Source organism: Hippocampus zosterae, chromosome 5 (genome assembly GCF_025434085.1).
Source record: "Hippocampus zosterae strain Florida chromosome 5, ASM2543408v3, whole genome shotgun sequence".
Lineage (NCBI taxonomy): Eukaryota > Metazoa > Chordata > Actinopteri > Syngnathiformes > Syngnathidae > Hippocampus > Hippocampus zosterae.
Genome location: NC_067455.1, coordinates 19,509,517 through 19,526,532, shown reverse-complemented (window position 1 = coordinate 19,526,532; position 17,016 = coordinate 19,509,517). Strand labels below are relative to the sequence as shown.

Below are 17,016 nucleotides of genomic sequence, written 5' to 3'. Positions count from 1 at the left end.
AATGAAGTCCAGCAAAAATAAGATGCAGCCAACGGATTCCAGGTTAGGTTTGCAGTACAATTAGTTTTCAGGCAGCTGTTCGTATTCCTAAAATTATCAGTACTGGTCATTACATGAGATACTGTTACTTTAGGCCTAGTTGCGAATTCCACTTCCACTAAAACGTTTGATGACTAGACTCCCTTCCCCACAAGTTCGCACTCACCCTAAACCAGCTCACCCGACTAACCCAGAACGAATGACGGAAATCATTTCACCACCACCCAACGCACACAATCTCGATACCTGCTCGCCTTACCTTATTTGACCTAAAATGCACCCACCTTGCCCATTTGTGTTTTTGTTCACAAGAGTACTGATGCTGCATTTTCTTACATGTCCAAAGCACGCCAAACCTGGCACCAGATCCCGTGCCGATTCATTTTGATTTTGGAACACACTGCTCATACACCTGTGTGAGTATAGCAGTGTTGGCCTGACTTTGCTTTTGTTTGGTTACTAACATCGACTGATACTTTGTGTCCCTTTTGATGGCATCCTATGTTTGTATGTTTTCCTTTCTGATTTGAGTTCAAGCCCTTTTGGAGACGCTCCGAACGCATGGTCGCAATGGTCTGCTGATTCTGCATTGAACTTTTTTCTTCTTGCAGCGTGATGACTGACTGCACATGCGTTTCAACGCCTCTGTGTTTTTGCTTTTGTTTTTTGTTTTGTTTTGCAGCTCAGTTCCGAACAGTTGATGTGTCCCTTCACTCCCATGCCATGTGCCAAACTTCATTATGCGTGCGTTGTCTTTAGGGATGCAAAAGTGCACTGAATCCTCCCCGTTGTGTTGTCAACTACCTCACATTGACCTTAATATGGTCAAAGCAAGTAGTTAAATTAATGCATTGATGACATTTACATGGTCAGATTGAGGAGAATAGATATGGATTGCAAATGTTAGCTTTGTATTATCTCATCTGTTTTATATGGCTGCATCCAGACGATCTGTGCTTTGTGCGTCTTACCACACTTTTAACAACTTTGTGTCATACAGGGCGCACCCGCGTGGTGGATCTGTCCAGACCAGTCCAAACAGTACACCCATGTCCCACAGACGAGGTCGGCAACTCCCCCAGCTTCCATCCACAGGGAAGGAGAGAAGTAAGTCATCCGGTTGTTTTCTCTTCTTTTTATTCCTTGGACAGATTTTCATATTGTGGGCTAGCTGTGTGATGTCGCTCCGATTTTTATTCCCACACTTCACTTTGAGAAATGTGAAATAGATGTTTGTTGCTTCTTCTTTCTTGTGGTCTGAATGATTTTGTACTTGATTGAGGTTACATAACATGTCTGCTCGGTTCCCTTCCCATTTCCTTCGTAGAAGATGGAGATGAAGGGACCGAGCCTTGTGAAGGTTCGTACCTGTGTGTGAGGAGTTTACGTCTTCAGAGTGAATGGTGCTTGAGCCACACCTCACGCTGAACCCCGAAACCCTCTCTGTAACGGTGGTTGCAGATATGTTTGATGTCGTGTTAACTCTTGTTTTGTCGTCACATATTTCCTCTGTGTTGGCGTGTCTGGATCCCGCTCCTAGTCTTCTTTTCTTGTGTCTTTGTCTTGAGTTTGTGCTGTGATTTATTTTATTTAATTTTTTTACATTTAGACTACCTGAGGCATTATCCCTGGGTAAAGATTTTTTTTTTCATTTTTACCAGTACTTCGACATAATTAACCATTCTAGTCTCATCTTTTGCATCGTTCTTGGTGATGCAAAGTGACATTTTAAGATATAGAACATATATCCTCAGCACCCTTTTAAAACCCGTTTACTCTCCTAATATCCTATAAAAGTTGATGAGTTTAAAGCAATCACTTCATTTGTTTTTTTTTTCTTTCCCCGAAGCCATTGGTGTGGCTTACAGTGATTGAGGGCTGGGATAAATCTTGCAGGAATTAAAAAGCACAGACAGTCCTGCAGGACTTGTCAAATCATTTGCAAGACTCTTTCATCATTGTCAGAGTCCATTAGGGCGCTCTTTGTCTTCTCGACGCTGCTCTTCTCTCCGTTGCTCTCTCAGTCCTGCCTTTTGTAATTCTTCAAGCATTTTTAGTAGTACTCTCGCTATCTGGGCCACTCACAAAACTGATTTGGACCCTGTCTAATCTAGTGTGTCTTTAAATGTGTGGCTGTTTTTTTTTTGTTTTTGTAGTTTTTTTTCTTTTTCCAGCCACTAATTCTGTTCCTAGATTGTATCATATTCCCTTTTATGTGCCAGTACTGTAATACAATGCCCGCTGTAGTGTCAAGTGACTCTTGGATATACAGATTTTTTTGGAATACTCTTTTGAGAATAACAGTCAGGAGCAGTGGTTCTTAACCTGGTTTTGATTGAACCCCGGGGGTTCGGTGAGTCGGTCTCAGGGCTTCGACGGAGCCTCTGCCATGGAGGTTTGGACACAGTCCACAATGTCTATTAGTTACGACACGCCCACTTGGCTGCGGATGATCACATTGCATTGTTTGTCCAATGCAATGTGGCCGCAGGCTGCGGGAAATTTAGTTCGCTTAGGAGTCAACGTGTGACTGCCGTGAAAAAAAAAGTACACTTATCTCTTGAAATTTTATTGACTTTTTTTCTCTTTTTAATAAGTCTGTTTTTTTAATATCTTGATTTTATAAATATATATATATATATAGATATATTCCACTCATGAAGGGTTCGGTTAAATGGTTGGGTTCAGTACCTCTAAAAAGGTTAAGAACCACTGGTCAGGAGTTTGTCCGTGCAAAGTATTGGCTAGCAGGGAAATGGTGTTGGCAGATCTATTCATTGATTATTTTTTATTAAAAATAAGAAATGCCTTAATTATATATAGTATTGTTTAATGTTTGAAAATGTTGACCATTTATGAGCCACCTTCTGTGTTTCCACCAGTAGCATATTGTACAGAAAAGATTCAAAGCCCGGCAGTAAATGGGAGGAAAGGCAAGTCCTCTGGCATGTGTCACTGTGTTTGATTTCCTCTATTGGCTATCCCTCACCAAATCTGTTTCTTTGAGCTCCGTATTCTTTACTTTTCTCTCCTCCTACTCTTTCTCTGCATTTATTTGTGGAGTAGCGGATATATTAGGGTTAAATTCAGAAGTATGCATGTTTGGACCGTACTTAAATTTCAATGTCATATGGATAGAGCTCTGTAATTTTGATCTTTGCTTCTGCCATTCGGCATCCTAGACCATATCTGTGCTGTCTTCTTTAATAGGAGTCAATAATTCACAGTTTCATTTTTAAAATGCAAACCACTGAAATTTCATGTGGATTACCAAACACACACACACACTTTCAGTTAAATATTACATTTAAAATAATGCAAAGAATAGTCATCCCAGAACATCCCTTTTTCTGTTTCAGGGGACATACTCGACATCATTATTGATGTGTTTTTGTTGAGAAGCAAATATGTCATTACCGTTGTTGACCAGCAGATGGCGCGCATGTAATAATAAATGTAAAACTAAATTATGACAAGGGAGCTGTTCATTGTTTGGTGCTGAAGAGGAAAGGAGCTTTCTCTCTCTGTTTTTACGTAGCCTTTTAAAACCCAAACGCTTCATTTTGTCATTTTAAGTCGGCTGACCGGGTTTGTGTCATGATTCCATCTTGGCTTAGCTGTTTTTGTGTCTGCCTTTTTAGAAGTAACTTGGGAGGACCAGCAGCGAGGGCTTAATGGCTCGCTGTCTGATGAAGGGACACATCCCTCCCTCGGTGTCGCAGGTTTGTTGGTCTGGGTGTGCAGTCTGCCTCTTTTAATAATGCCCTGTGTCAGATTCCTGGAGTCCATCCACTTACCAAAAATGAGAAAAAATATCTCGTCATGTCAGATCTATATTATATATTAGATGGTGGAATCATTGAATTGAGTATTAAATGTGAACATGCAGTCTATGGATGGCTTCCTTTAGTTTGTCTTTCTTGTCTATGTGTGTGGTGTTGCAGTGTTGCATGGAGTTGACACATCTGGACAAGAATAATAAAAGTAATAGTAGCAGGGCAGCATGGTGTGTAGCGTGTCTGCCCCACAACTCTAAGGCGTGTCTTTTTACTATCAACTTGTTCTTTTGTGGGTTTGCTTCTGGCTACTTCACTGCAAACATGCACACATGTTCCATGAAAGACTCTCTTCAGTATGTATGAACATGAGTGTGAATGGTAGCTTATGTGCCGTTCGCCACTTTCAAATGTGATATGGTGAATTGTACGAAACCCGTTTACTTCATTCAAATTTGTTGAGGTGCAAATGTGTGCATAACATTAAACAGTGAAAGTCATATAACAATGACAGAAAAATCAAGAGGTATAAATAGGCAAAATAATATAAACAGTGTGATAATGAATCATATTGCTTATGTATAACATTTCTGCACAGTATTCAGAAGTATTTTTCACACACACACACACACACACACACACACACACACACACAGTGGAAAGTTCTTATGTCAGTATAAGGATGACCTACGCCATTGTTTCCAGCAGCGTAAGTTTGCTGGAGAAAGAGTTCTTCTGCTGCAACTGAGTGTCATAAAAAGGGTGTAAATGAATGTCCATGATGGAGACAGGTTTGTTCAGTCATCACAGGTCTCTCTCTCAATCAAATGTCTTCATCTTCAATCCCATGATGTCAGCAGCCTTCTTCATTAGTTTCACGCCACAACATTCCATACCAAACAAAGCCTTGTCTTGTGGATTTGATACAAGACAACTACTGCTGCATCTACAATTACTTCTAGTAGTCGAAGTAGTCAAAGTAGTAGTAGTAGTAGTAGTAGTAATGTAGTAGTAGTGTGTTGGTGAATCAAATCTCTGGTAAAACCGTCCTTATAGCGCCACTGCTGTACTTCTTAAAATAGTAGTAATTGATCATATTTTTAGTATCGGTGAAGTCTTAATATCAATTCAAAACTTACATGTCTCGGTGTCCTATTTTTAAAGCATAGCAACTTATACTCAACTACATGAGATCAGTGAAGACATCAAATTTCGCTTGATAAGACGATTATTATTTGATTCTCATAACAGTGTGACGTTAGCTTGCACCAAGAGATGAAAGCTGCTAAGGCACATCACAAGTCTCACAAAATATTTTAATTCACGTGACACTCCGTTACTGACCTGAATTTTCAACTAATGAGCTTCATGCAAACTGCCCAAAAGAATTAGGTCTGGAGAAGACTCATTGTTTTTCCCTATCTGCACTCACTGCTGCTTTGTCGATTTGCGACACAAAGTGATAAAGAAGTGAAACAAACAAGAGCTGTGGGAAATAAATCACAAACGGTTTGCTGCTTCAAACACATTTATTCACCAAAGTGAAAGCAAATATTTGCCAGAATATTTCAGGGTTGAGGTTGGCTGCAAATGTGAAGGGACTGGTGAAAGGGACAAAAATGTTTGACTGATTGAAAAAGAACAATGTGAAAGCATTGTTCAATGTGTCACATCATTTTCTTTCATGAGTTTAATGCTTGTGTGTGTTTAGCCGTCCACTTACTCTTGCTGTATTTCCCAATGCCCTTGTGCTTTTGTGCCTTTTCCTTTGTGTGCTTTCCAGATTGCAGCTCTGTATTTGTGTGTCTTTGAATTATAATTTTACATCTTTATTCCAGACTTCACAAAGTTGACCCATACAGGCTCAATTGACCTCTCCTTCCTCTCTTACCTACCCCGCTTTCACCCCTCCAACTCCCAGAGAGCTCAAGTTTCCGTTTGGTTCAGTGCGTTAACATGTCTTTATTATTACAGATTTTGTTCTGCACAGAGCCTTCCACAATCCCGGCTCCGCTCCAGTTATTTAATAATGAAAATTCTACCTCAGCTTCTTATAGCATCACATCCTCTTGCACTATTTCTGCTTTTATGCCCATTGTGGAGTTTTTTTCTGTTCATGTTGCGTTATTTGTGCGTGTGTGTGTGCGTGTGCGTGTGCGTGTGCGTGTGTGTGTGTGTGTGTGTGTGTGTGTGTGTGTGTGTGTGTGTGTGTGTGTGTGTGTGTTTCATGTTTTATGTTCACTGATGACCATTGCTTCATTGTTGTTTCGTATTGTTGTACTATGTGACCTCCCTTCCCCGAGCCTTCATTCTCACCATTCCAACAGTGGCCTTTTCTGTGATTAGGTGTGATGGTGTCACACTGCCTTTAACTTCACCCTAACCCCTTCTTGCATCCTCTCACATCCATCTTCCTCTCCACTCTCTGTGTCTGTCCATTCTGGATGTGATCGCAGAAGACACTGCCTCACCAAGTTGGACGAACTCAGGTCTGTCCTTTCTTCATCACCTTCCTTCTCTGATTCTGCTTGCACCCACCAATCACCCCAAACGAGTCTCCCTGACTTACCCATGCCACCTATTTCAACTGACCTCAGTTGTCTTTTAAGCTTTGCTTGCTATTTGACTATTTCACTGTTCAGACTGTGTGGCTTGAACGAAGAAAATCATCTCATTTTCACAACATTGTAAATCCTTGTTATAGTTCTCATTGCCAGATGTCATTCTTTTATATCACCAAAAAATACATAGAAAACATGAAATAAAACAAATATGTGGTGACATTGTCTCAAATTCCTCAAAACGGATACAATGTACTGGTCTCTACACATATAAAGAATGAATCATGATCTGTCATGATCTCACATAATCAGATCCCCAGACAAATTCAGTGCAGAATTGCAGCGGGTTCTCATTTTGTTTTTTTTGTGTTTTTTGTCGATGTGTGAATCAAAAAATCCATCAACTCAGTACTGAAGTTATTTATCAAAGACCATTGTATAGCATATTCCACTTTGACAGGCAGCTTAACACATAACACAGGTTTGAAATGCTCTCAATGACATTTGCTTTACCTCAGTGTTGGACGCCCTTGTAGGGCTCAAGATACGGACCTATTTTTTTCTTCAGCACTATCTACAGCGAGATTTAAATTTTAGCCTTCATAAATATTGTTCACAAATCAGATTTTCTTGCAACAGAGTCATCAATAACACAGTCTTTCTAATGAGAAGAAAAATCTGAGCATTGACCATAAAATCAGTGACAATAACCAGATAGCTACGACGGGAGAAAAAGGCTTTGTAATCATTTGCTCTCCTTTTTCTGTTGTTTGTCGGTGTGTGCGTAAAACTAGTATTATTCATCATCACGTTAACTCTGAAGGCAGCACAATAGGTTTGACGTAGACTTAATAAGAATTGTGTTTATACTTTGTTTGACTGCCCAGCAAATTGCTTGTGAAAAATCAAGGGTCTACAGTACGTACAGTATGTTAGTAAGTTAGCTCGGTTAAGTGGCATCCCACTCGCAGCGCTAATGAGAACAAGCAGTATGGAAAATGAATGGATGGCTTTGATGATACTAATAATGATATATAATAATAATGATCAATATCAGAATTGCATACCACTTTTCATAATACTATAGATGCTCTACAACAAACAGGTAAAAAAAAAAAACAGACTGTGCTAATGGGCTTTAGATTCCGACTAGGACCTGAACCACCACCCCATTGGTCAATCAAGCATAAGGACTTGAGGGTCCTCATACAATACGTTGCATGGTATCATTTTTTAAAATTCATAAAAAGATGGAGCGTCCGTCAAGGAAAAAACAGGTTGAGACAGAAAGAAGACATGGATGAGAAAAAAGATGGGGATGTATTGAAAGACAGGGCTCACTCTCATTCATTTAAATGTAAGTAGTCTGTACGTATGCCACATCCACAAGCTTCACTATTTCAGCCACAGGTACATATGAACTCATAAATATGGTCACGTATTGTAAACCACCATATGCATACTGTATATAATGTATTTCTGTTGCTTGGCAGTGCGTGATGAGTGGCTGTGTTTTGCTTGCTTATAACCCTGAAATTGATTTTTTTTCGACTGTCTGAAAGCTTGCGTGCATTTTGATGACTATATTTTGCATAGTTGTCACATCATGCAATTGCGATTCAAATGTTTGAGTCGCCACAAAACTGGTGGGCTCTTGTGGCAAAACCCTGCACACTGTACGAATGAATGGAGTTCTGCCGCTTTGCTCATTGTGCAGCGGCCCAAACAGAGAGGAGTGGCTTGTAGGAGTATGTTCAGATGTAAGAAATTTCGATAAGGTGGGAGTTGAATTGACTTTTAAATTAGGTGAGGGTGTCAGAGTCCCTGAAGTCAATGGACAGGGAGTTCCAGAGGGTTGAAGTAGTGATGGCAAAGGTTCCGTCTGCCACAGTGTGGTGTCGGAGTCATCTGAGGGCTTTCATGGTGTTTTAATGAAAAAGGTGGACCCGAATGCAGGAAGCAGGCCAAGTGAGACAGCGTATCAGGTGCCTTTTCAAACAACATAACTGACAACAACATTGATCCAGCACGGACTGACAGAAAACAGTGAGCTAAATACAAACAGACAAGACAACGGGGCACAACTGGACAAGACATAAGTGGCTGGAGGGTACTCAAAACCTATACACTTAACCACTGTGGGTGACTGATTAAGAGAATGTATGGATGAAGAGAATGGGGCCGAGCACACAGCCTTGAGGGACTTACTTTTGGGTTTGTTCATAGTCATAGAAATGTAGTGGGTCTGTCATACAGTTATGAGATGAACCAGGAAACTTCAGTGTTGACAATGCCAACTGGTTTCAGATGACGAAGGATAGAATGATTGATGGAAACGTTAGCTACAAGAAGATTGAGGAGGAAGAGAACTGTGACTGTGCTAAGATCAGAGGAAAGAAGGAGGTCATTGGTGATTAGGGTTGTTTTTAGTGATGTGGTAGCTTTGGAAAATGCATTGCAATGTTTAATAGAGATTGCCTGAGCGGACATATTTCTTGGGTTTTCTGAAACAGCTCTTTCGAAGATTTATGTAAAGAATAAGAATTTGACAATGGGTCTGAAATTGTGGCTCTCTCGTCAGATCACTGGGGTCGATGTCAGGTTTTTTAGAAGAATTCTAGCAGTAAGCATAGGCAACTGTATTTTGGAGAGGCTAGCTGCCTTTTATACGTGAGAAGAATGAGAGGCAGTGGGTGGGAAAAATGTAGGCTCCTTTCAGGGATGATGGAAGAAATGGCCACGACTTGATTCTAGATGTTAACCTTTAGTTTTCATATTTCAGTTTACACATTTTGAACACAAGAAGAATAACTGTATTTGCTAACAATATACTTATGTTTGTAGAGTGAGCTACAATCCCAAAGAATGATGCCCTCAATTGATTGAAGAGAAAATTATGATAACCTGCAGCTGCAATTAAGAAATGAAACGTTTGATCTGAGTTGGCCAAGAGTGCTGTTTTATCCAGTGTATCAATTAATAAACATGCAGTATTTCATCATCACTTTCCATGAAAGGTGAGATTATGGCTCTTGAAGAATTTGAACTGTTACTTGTCTTCCAAAGCTTGTTTCTTCATTCAGTCTGTTGATGATTTCCAAGCGGACCATTCAGCTTTCTCCCATTTGACTGGTCCTTATCATAGTTCATGACTCATAGCACAGCAGAAGCTTGTCTCCCATCACTGCAGTGTTTCTGGACACCATGTTTATTACTGATTATTAACCTCCACGTGACAACTGTCATTCTCTGCTCAGGTATTGAAATGGAAGAAAGGACCAGGCAGATGAAGATGAAGATGAACAAGTACAAGCAGGGAGCTGGCTCCGACTCACGGCTGGAGCAGGACTACCACAAGGTGAAACCATGTCGAAACATGGATTTGTTAGCCGTATCCATCCTAAATGAGAGTCGTGGACATATCCACCACTGCTTTGATGCTGGATGGCACACATACGTAATTAAAGAGTCACTCAATAGTGTTGACCTGTATCATAGCAGCTCTTTTAACGGCAATACAAATTGGGGCCTCATTGACAAATCTTTCTTTAAATCAAATGTTCTTTTGTCCCACCTATTCATTTTTGTAAAGAAGAATGTGGCATTCACATTTTAGTTTTTCATGATGAGATAAAACTGTTGCACAGTATTATATTTTTCATTTAATCATTTCTCTAATTTCTTATACCTCCTATCCACGGTCGGATCGCAGCAACAGCTAATTAAGCAGTGAAGCCCAGACCTCCCTCTCCCAGCCATTTCATCAAGTTAGCAGGGCAACTCTCCTCATTTGCCACTACCCCATTCCAAGTCCCAAAACCGGCTTAATATTGGATAGCCAAACTCCCAAACACCCTTTCAGAGCCTGCTGAGGGTGTGAAGCTGAACCTCCTCTCCTTATGCCCTGAATAGACCAGTAGGATTTTATGAGCCCCCGATCGTGTGAACTCACACACCCTTTTTAAGAAGGTGAGCGCCTTGTTCTGCCAATCGAGAGGTGTTCCACCTTCTGCTTCATTGACACAACCATGAAATTGATCATCAATATGTGGCCTGTACAGACGGACACCCCTGTGGGCAATCCATGATGAGGACAAAGTTCCAACAGCTAAGAACCACTGAGGTTAATGTCGAAGGGATGTCATGCCCTTCAAGGTCTCACTATCATTGCCCACATGGGAGTCCCCAGCAGTAACCCTCTCCGGTACCCCTTCCAGGGACTCCTAAAAAGGTGGGGCTCTGAGGTGCTGTTTGGTGTATAAGATGATTGACAGCTTTACACTAACGTTTAAAGTAACTAGATGACTTTTTCAAGTAGTAATCAGTCATCAGATTACTTTTTTTTAGCTGACTGTGGCTCTGTGTCTCTCCCCGGGGGCAACTCCTGGCTAGAAGAGAGTCCAACCCTTCTAAAGTGGTCTAGTTCCGGAGCTTGAGCTATGTGTTGAGGCCAGCCTGATGGAAATCTTGCTCGAACCTCTTGATTTAGCATAAAAGCTGAAGCGAGAGAGGTGACCTCCCACATCTCTTGAGCGAGTGATTAATTTAATCACGCCTATTGTCTTCAGACTGTTATTTGTATGTACGGTAACAACTTACTCAAGATATATGTGAAAATCTGAGTCAGTAGCTGCCGTTTCCAAGGTACAAAGTATAGATGAAAGTGATTGCAGTACTTGAACGACCGGATACAGCTGAAGGTACAGCAAATAAAAAAATGTGTTTTCTTTCAGTCCAGTGACTCCACTGTTGTAAACTAAAGGAACGTGACTTTGACATTTTGCAGAGTCAAGTGTTTACTACTCTCGAAAGTGATCATGGACATGTTTAGAAAGCTTGGCCGCAGCCTGCTGTCTCCTTGGTGTCTGAGCTAAACTCAGGAGTCACTGCCCATCTTTCCTTTTATGTCTGTGTTATGAACACTCTCACTTTAGAAGCAGTCAGTGTGCAGTAAAAAGCAGACCAACTTATGAATTGTCTGTTGAATAATACTCTTCTCGGAAGCTCCATTGACAAAACAACGTTCAGAATGTCCCAAGAGGAAATACCTCCTCTTAGTCACGCATAAACATTGCTCAAAGACCGTCCATGTCAGTGATGTTACTGTATGCACATCCGCACACTCGGATGGTATGGTGGAACGTGCTTTACCATCAAGGCCGATAGGGCCTTATCATCTGGAGTTTACATGTTCTTCCCCTGCTTCCCTGGGCTCTCTCGAGGCCGGAGAGGGAAATAATTGAGATAATCTTGTAAATGACCATGTGGCTATGTCCAGATCAACCAATCACATTTAATTAAACATGTTAAATGTGGTCACCATTAAATCATTCACTCCCAAACACGTTTTTAAACGTCTTTTCAGACTTGCTCCAGAATTGGCTGGTACTGAATGAGTTGATGGTGCCTACGATTAACCCCAAATCACGTTTAGCAGTTCTAGTAGGCTTTTCCTGACATTGTTTTATTCACATCTTAAAGCACAAGCAATGGCCCCCAGTGTAAATGTAAAAAAAAAATAATAATCATGAGAAGCGGGATAGAAAATGGATGGGTTTCCCTGCAGCATGGTCCAACCTGATGGAGGGTGGCTGCTCTTCAAAAGCAAAATGGTGTACTTGGGAGATCATGCAAGTGTGCAGATGCTCTGGTCTGTGCAAACAACAGAAAGACTACAACCTGTTTTCTCATCTTTTCAGCATTCCGGCAGAGATCCACGGGGTTCAGATAACCTGTCCGCCAAGTCATCAGACAGTGATGTTAGCGACGTGTCCGCTGTGTCGAGAACCAGTAGCGCCTCTCGGTTCAGCAGCACGAGCTACATGTCTGTCCAGTCTGAAAGGCCACAAGGAAACCGCAAAATCCGGTAGGCTGACCTCTGCTTTCAGGGAATGGTGAACTTTTTTCACAATAAACCCAACATTTTGTTTTCACAAGTGGACAAATCCCCCACAGCTGCAATGTTTTATTCCCGTATATGCTCCCATGTACAGACATTTTCATCACTGAAATTGTTTGTACCTGGGTGAGCCATAAGAGGAAAATGCATAACTGGGTCATTTTCTCACCCCACTGAGTTCAGGTTTGGCTCTCTTGTCGAAAAATCTTGAGCCAAACAGTTGAACTCTGCTGCTTTTAAGCTGTGGGAGAGGCTTGTCCACAACTGGTGGTATTTGACGAAATTATCCGAAGACGTTGCATCGTTTTGGTGTTTTTCGTATCAGATGAAGAAAAAAAATGTGCATGACACTCGGCAATAGTTCTCCATTTCTTGTCTTCTGCTATTGCTCTGTCAACCTTTGATCTTGGCTGCAATATTTCTGTGTGGGTTGGCTTTAGTTTTGTCACTTGACACTTCTCATGCTTTTGTTTGGTTTTCTTTCTGCTGTGCATGTGCTGCTGTCTTGCCTCTGTCCCCGTCTACAGCCATTTGCGATCAAGGAGCCAGTCGCGGGAGGGGGATGAGCATTTAGTTAAAGTACTAGAAGAGGAAGAGACAGGCAAGAGAGGCGAAGGTGAAGGGATGAGGGTCAATAAAGAGGGGATTGTGCAGGGAGAAAGAAAGGGATCAAGGGACAAAGTAGACAAAGACAAGCAGCATCATGAAGAAATGCTGATGAAAGAGGACGACTTTCACCAGAGGAGTATCTCAGAGACTGACCTCAGGTAACAAGCGTGGCAGCCTCGAACCGCAGACTCCCACGAATCAATAGGAACCTCGATTTACCCTGTTGCTCATTTACTTTTATGTGAGGCATCACCATTGCGCATGCTTCCTTCATGGTGGTGAAGCAATCGTGTAGACATGGACGACAAAACCGCCAAATAAGTGTTACAAACACCAGAATTTAAGATAATGCCCTATGATGAAACCCAAGAGAGAGCTCTCAAATCAGTTTTTAGTATTACTGAAAGACCCACAAAGCGACCTCAACAATATAAGGTATGTAGCTTTGTCAGCTTGAAACTGATCCATATTGACTTCAGCCAAAGTTCAAATGGGGACATTTCACTAATTATCAAACAATCTCCTTGAATTCATTTTTTTTTAACGTGTGTGTCAGAGCAAGCACCCTCGTTATTTTGAGTACAGCACAATCAACGACGGCCCCTTTATTCTGGCCACATGAGAGTCTTCCTATTTGACAGAAATAAAACATCAAGGGCAAACCAGAACACATGTATTTATAGTCCGAGAGAAAGGCTACACTACAAGTGCAATTCACCGCAGGTGCCACGTTAGTTCTACTTCTCAACGCAAGTAATCCCCAGTATTTTACGGGCTCGAGCAAAACAAATTACAATAAAAGCAATGCGCCCCATTATGGTCTTTGCACGGCCCCAATGGCTGACAGGCTGTCTGCAAAAACACATTTCAGAAGGAAAGATTCTGACCAAGTTAAAAGTAGTGTTCAGGTTGAAAGTCAACGGTCACCCAGGAATATAGATAGCTGTCCTTTGTTTTGACTTGATGGCTGCACTTTGTGTTCCTTCACTGTGTGTCTGTGTTGCTCATTGTGCTGTCGGTGCTTTGTCCTAATCCCCTTCCTGTTACTGTGTGCCTGCCACTCCCATTTTCCACAACAGCCTGCAACATTCCCCCAAACCACCCTAACTTGAGTTCCAGCAATGCCAGAGCCTTTATCATCGTAACTTCAGTTTACTTTCGGGAAAGAGCAAACGTTTGTGTGCCAATATTTCAAATAAATACATGAGGAAATTAATTGTAGAGTAACATATTCAGTCACGCCTTTTTGCTTTCGAACATAATTTAAAGATTTGACTGAAAGTGAGCCGGATGAACCTGCTTTGTAACAGATGGAACATTTTCATGACGGCTGCAGTATAAATTTGGGTAAATTGCTGCAATGTGTGCTTTTTTTAAGAACCATACTATAGGTAGTCCATTATCAGATTTTTGTTTTAATATGATATCATTGACATGGAATTAAACAAAAAGACATAGAAACTAAAATACTTAAATAGCAAAAATGTATTTCAAAGAAAATGACCTGGGGAGAAAAATGAGTTTTTCAGACAACCATTTCCAACATGGGTTACATATTGTATGTCGAAACCAAAGCTATTCAGATGATTATTTGGGGCGTCCGAAGGCTAATCCTGATACTGAAATCAACATAACTCAATTTGAGTTGTGTACCTATCAACCGGTATTTTATCCCACCACTTGAGTAAACTGGCCCAGTTGCCGCAGGGTTAAGGGGTGAATTCTCCACACGATGTTTCAGATCTTCAGATTTAGAACAGGTCTCTTCAGAAAATATGTTAATGCCAATATCTTAATCTGGGGCAAAAAGTGCTGCCCGGTGTCACAAATCTTGGTCTCAGCCACAACGTTTGGGTCCTCCCAACAGGATAATGTCCCAAAATACAGCCCTAGAATGGCTAAGAACAAAACGTCAGAGTATTCTAAAGGGAGCCCTGTTCCAAATCCAATCAAAGCTCTGCGGAAAGAAGAGAAACATGTGGTTTTAAGGCACGATTCAAACCTGAATAGTTGGACAGTTGTCGACAGCTACACGGCTTACAGAAATTGGTAGTTATCAAACACTTGTTTCAAGAATATCTGTTAAAAATACCATAGTTTGGTTCTATTTTGTCTATATTATTGTTTCAGACACAAAACAATGCGATTTGCATCCAATTTGACTTCAGTAATTATTGTTATGGATGTTTTCCTTGTTCCTCGCCCCACTTGTTTCACAACATATCCATTTGCAAGGCCGTTATCATTCTTAGTAGGCAACGAAAATGTACTGGTAAACATCGATACAATGTGACAAATTTTCTTAGTTTCATTTGTACCCGTGTAGAATATCCTCCAATTTGGAGATTTTTTTTTTTAAGGGAAAAATGTGTTTTTCTCAAGTTACCATACTTGCAGACACCAAACCTATTCAATTTATTTTTCTATGTGTAGCATTAATTTTTAAAAAACATTAAAAAGGGAAGAAAATAAGCATTATTTCACACATTTTAATGCACACTGTTAAAATTATATTTTAATAATTGATCCCAACTCTTCACAATGTGGAGAGGCAAAACGACGTGAAGTTGAATGATCTGCCATGTTACCGCACGCACATTAGCCTACACAATGAAGTAACTTACTGTAGGCCGGTATTTTTGATTCATTCAGAGCCTTAAGATTATTCTTTCAATGACTGAAATCGGCCAGAACGGTATACATAAAGGAAGACACAGCTTGCCTCGAATGATAAAATGTTTGTTCATTGCTCAGCCATGCTCAAACCATGAAAGCACTGAAGCAGAGTGATACAACAGAAACATCGCTACAAGGTACATTTGCTTGTGACTCATTCCCTATGTATTCAGGTCACAGTGTAAATACACATCTACCCCGCATTGGCTTGGTGTGCAAACACCAGAAGAGCCAAATGTGGTTTTAGCCTTATGAGAACTTATGTTTCACAGAGACACAAAACACCCGACTCACTTGCACGCCAACGTGTCCAGTTGTCTCCAAGATGAAATACGAGTTCCTTTGACGCTTTTCGATCTCACATCTCATCTTCTTCGAATCTGTTTCACCATTGTTGTTGCCTTGGTAACGGTTCATTCATGTAAGAGAGTAAAGACCCGTGTTTTTAAGGCCGGGGACTCATCATTACTTAAAGGGAGGAGGGAATGTTTACTTAAACCCTGGTGTATCCGCACCATTTCAACAACAACTGGTTATAGTTACATTTCTGGGCTGAATTATTTCCAAAGACAATTGCAGACTTTAGTTGGACTTTATTTCTCATGTACACCTTTTGCATAACTTAGGTATACTGTGTGGACAAGCTTGCTTGACTATTTGCTTGGAAGAGCAGGAACCATATGGAGAGAATAGCAGGAACCATATTTCTCTGCTCCACTGAATAATTTAAGGGCTAACAAATGGGAAACAGTCCCTTGTTCAGAAAGTGTGTTAATTTTGAGATGACAATTTGAGAAAAGGATTGTTGGACATTTTGTCGATAGTCTTCCAATCTAGATGTCTGTCATTAAATTGCTTTGCCGTTAGCTTTTCCCTGCATCTTTTCAGTATATACAGGACATCCAATCTGAAGATCTCAGATGGAACTAAAGTTATGTCTTGGGAACATGTTGCCCAAGATGAAAATGCAGGTTACAAAATCCCCATGATCAGCATCATTCCATACCCGAGCAGCAGAATCAATCTGAAACCTCAAGATAGGCCGACATTTTCAAAGAGGCACGTTTGCTGTTTGGTGGGGGCTAAAACATTCACAGAGAAAATTGAACTCTATGAAGATTGGTGTAGTTTTAATTAATTAATTAGTTAATTATTTAATTTTTATTTTCTAGCTGGAGTGAATGGATCGGGCCGACTGATCTTGACTGCGACTGAATGTCAAAACACCGTATTATTAAATCATTATGTAAATTTTGCTCTTTTAGATCATGTATAATGGCTGTGCCGAGGGTGACGCATTGAAAAAGGCTCTATTTCAACAAACGCGTCACAATTTTTTTATTCAATTGCAATAATTACATAAGAGGACTGTGTCAGATGTCCCTCTGCTTCAGCAAATTATAGCTTATATTTCCCAAGAATAAAATCAAAGGGGGTCTATGCCACAGACTTTAGT

The 17,016-nt window shown here is 40.7% G+C and overlaps 2 protein-coding genes across 31 annotated transcripts in view; one reads left to right on the top strand and one right to left on the bottom strand.

Moving 5' to 3' along the window:
• The window catches only part of rims2a (regulating synaptic membrane exocytosis 2a), a 155,479-nt gene that overhangs the window by 113,799 nt on the left and 24,664 nt on the right, over window positions 1–17,016 (top strand). For 22 of the 29 annotated variants that reach the window (XM_052064605.1, XM_052064595.1, XM_052064590.1 and 19 more), the window contains 4 exons: window positions 1,040–1,146; window positions 6,272–6,304; window positions 9,634–9,734; window positions 12,076–12,242. In XM_052064605.1, the coding sequence (XP_051920565.1) occupies window positions 1,040–1,146; window positions 6,272–6,304; window positions 9,634–9,734; window positions 12,076–12,242 (408 nt within the window). Of the gene's footprint in view, window positions 1–1,039; window positions 1,147–6,271; window positions 6,305–9,633; window positions 9,735–12,075; window positions 12,243–12,802; window positions 15,299–17,016 lie in introns of those variants that run through there. The other 7 variants (XM_052064598.1, XM_052064610.1, XM_052064608.1 and 4 more) reach the window with 2 other exon arrangements.
• The window catches only part of LOC127600296 (uncharacterized), a 109,165-nt gene that overhangs the window by 86,087 nt on the left and 6,062 nt on the right, over window positions 1–17,016 (bottom strand). The window lies entirely within an intron of this gene.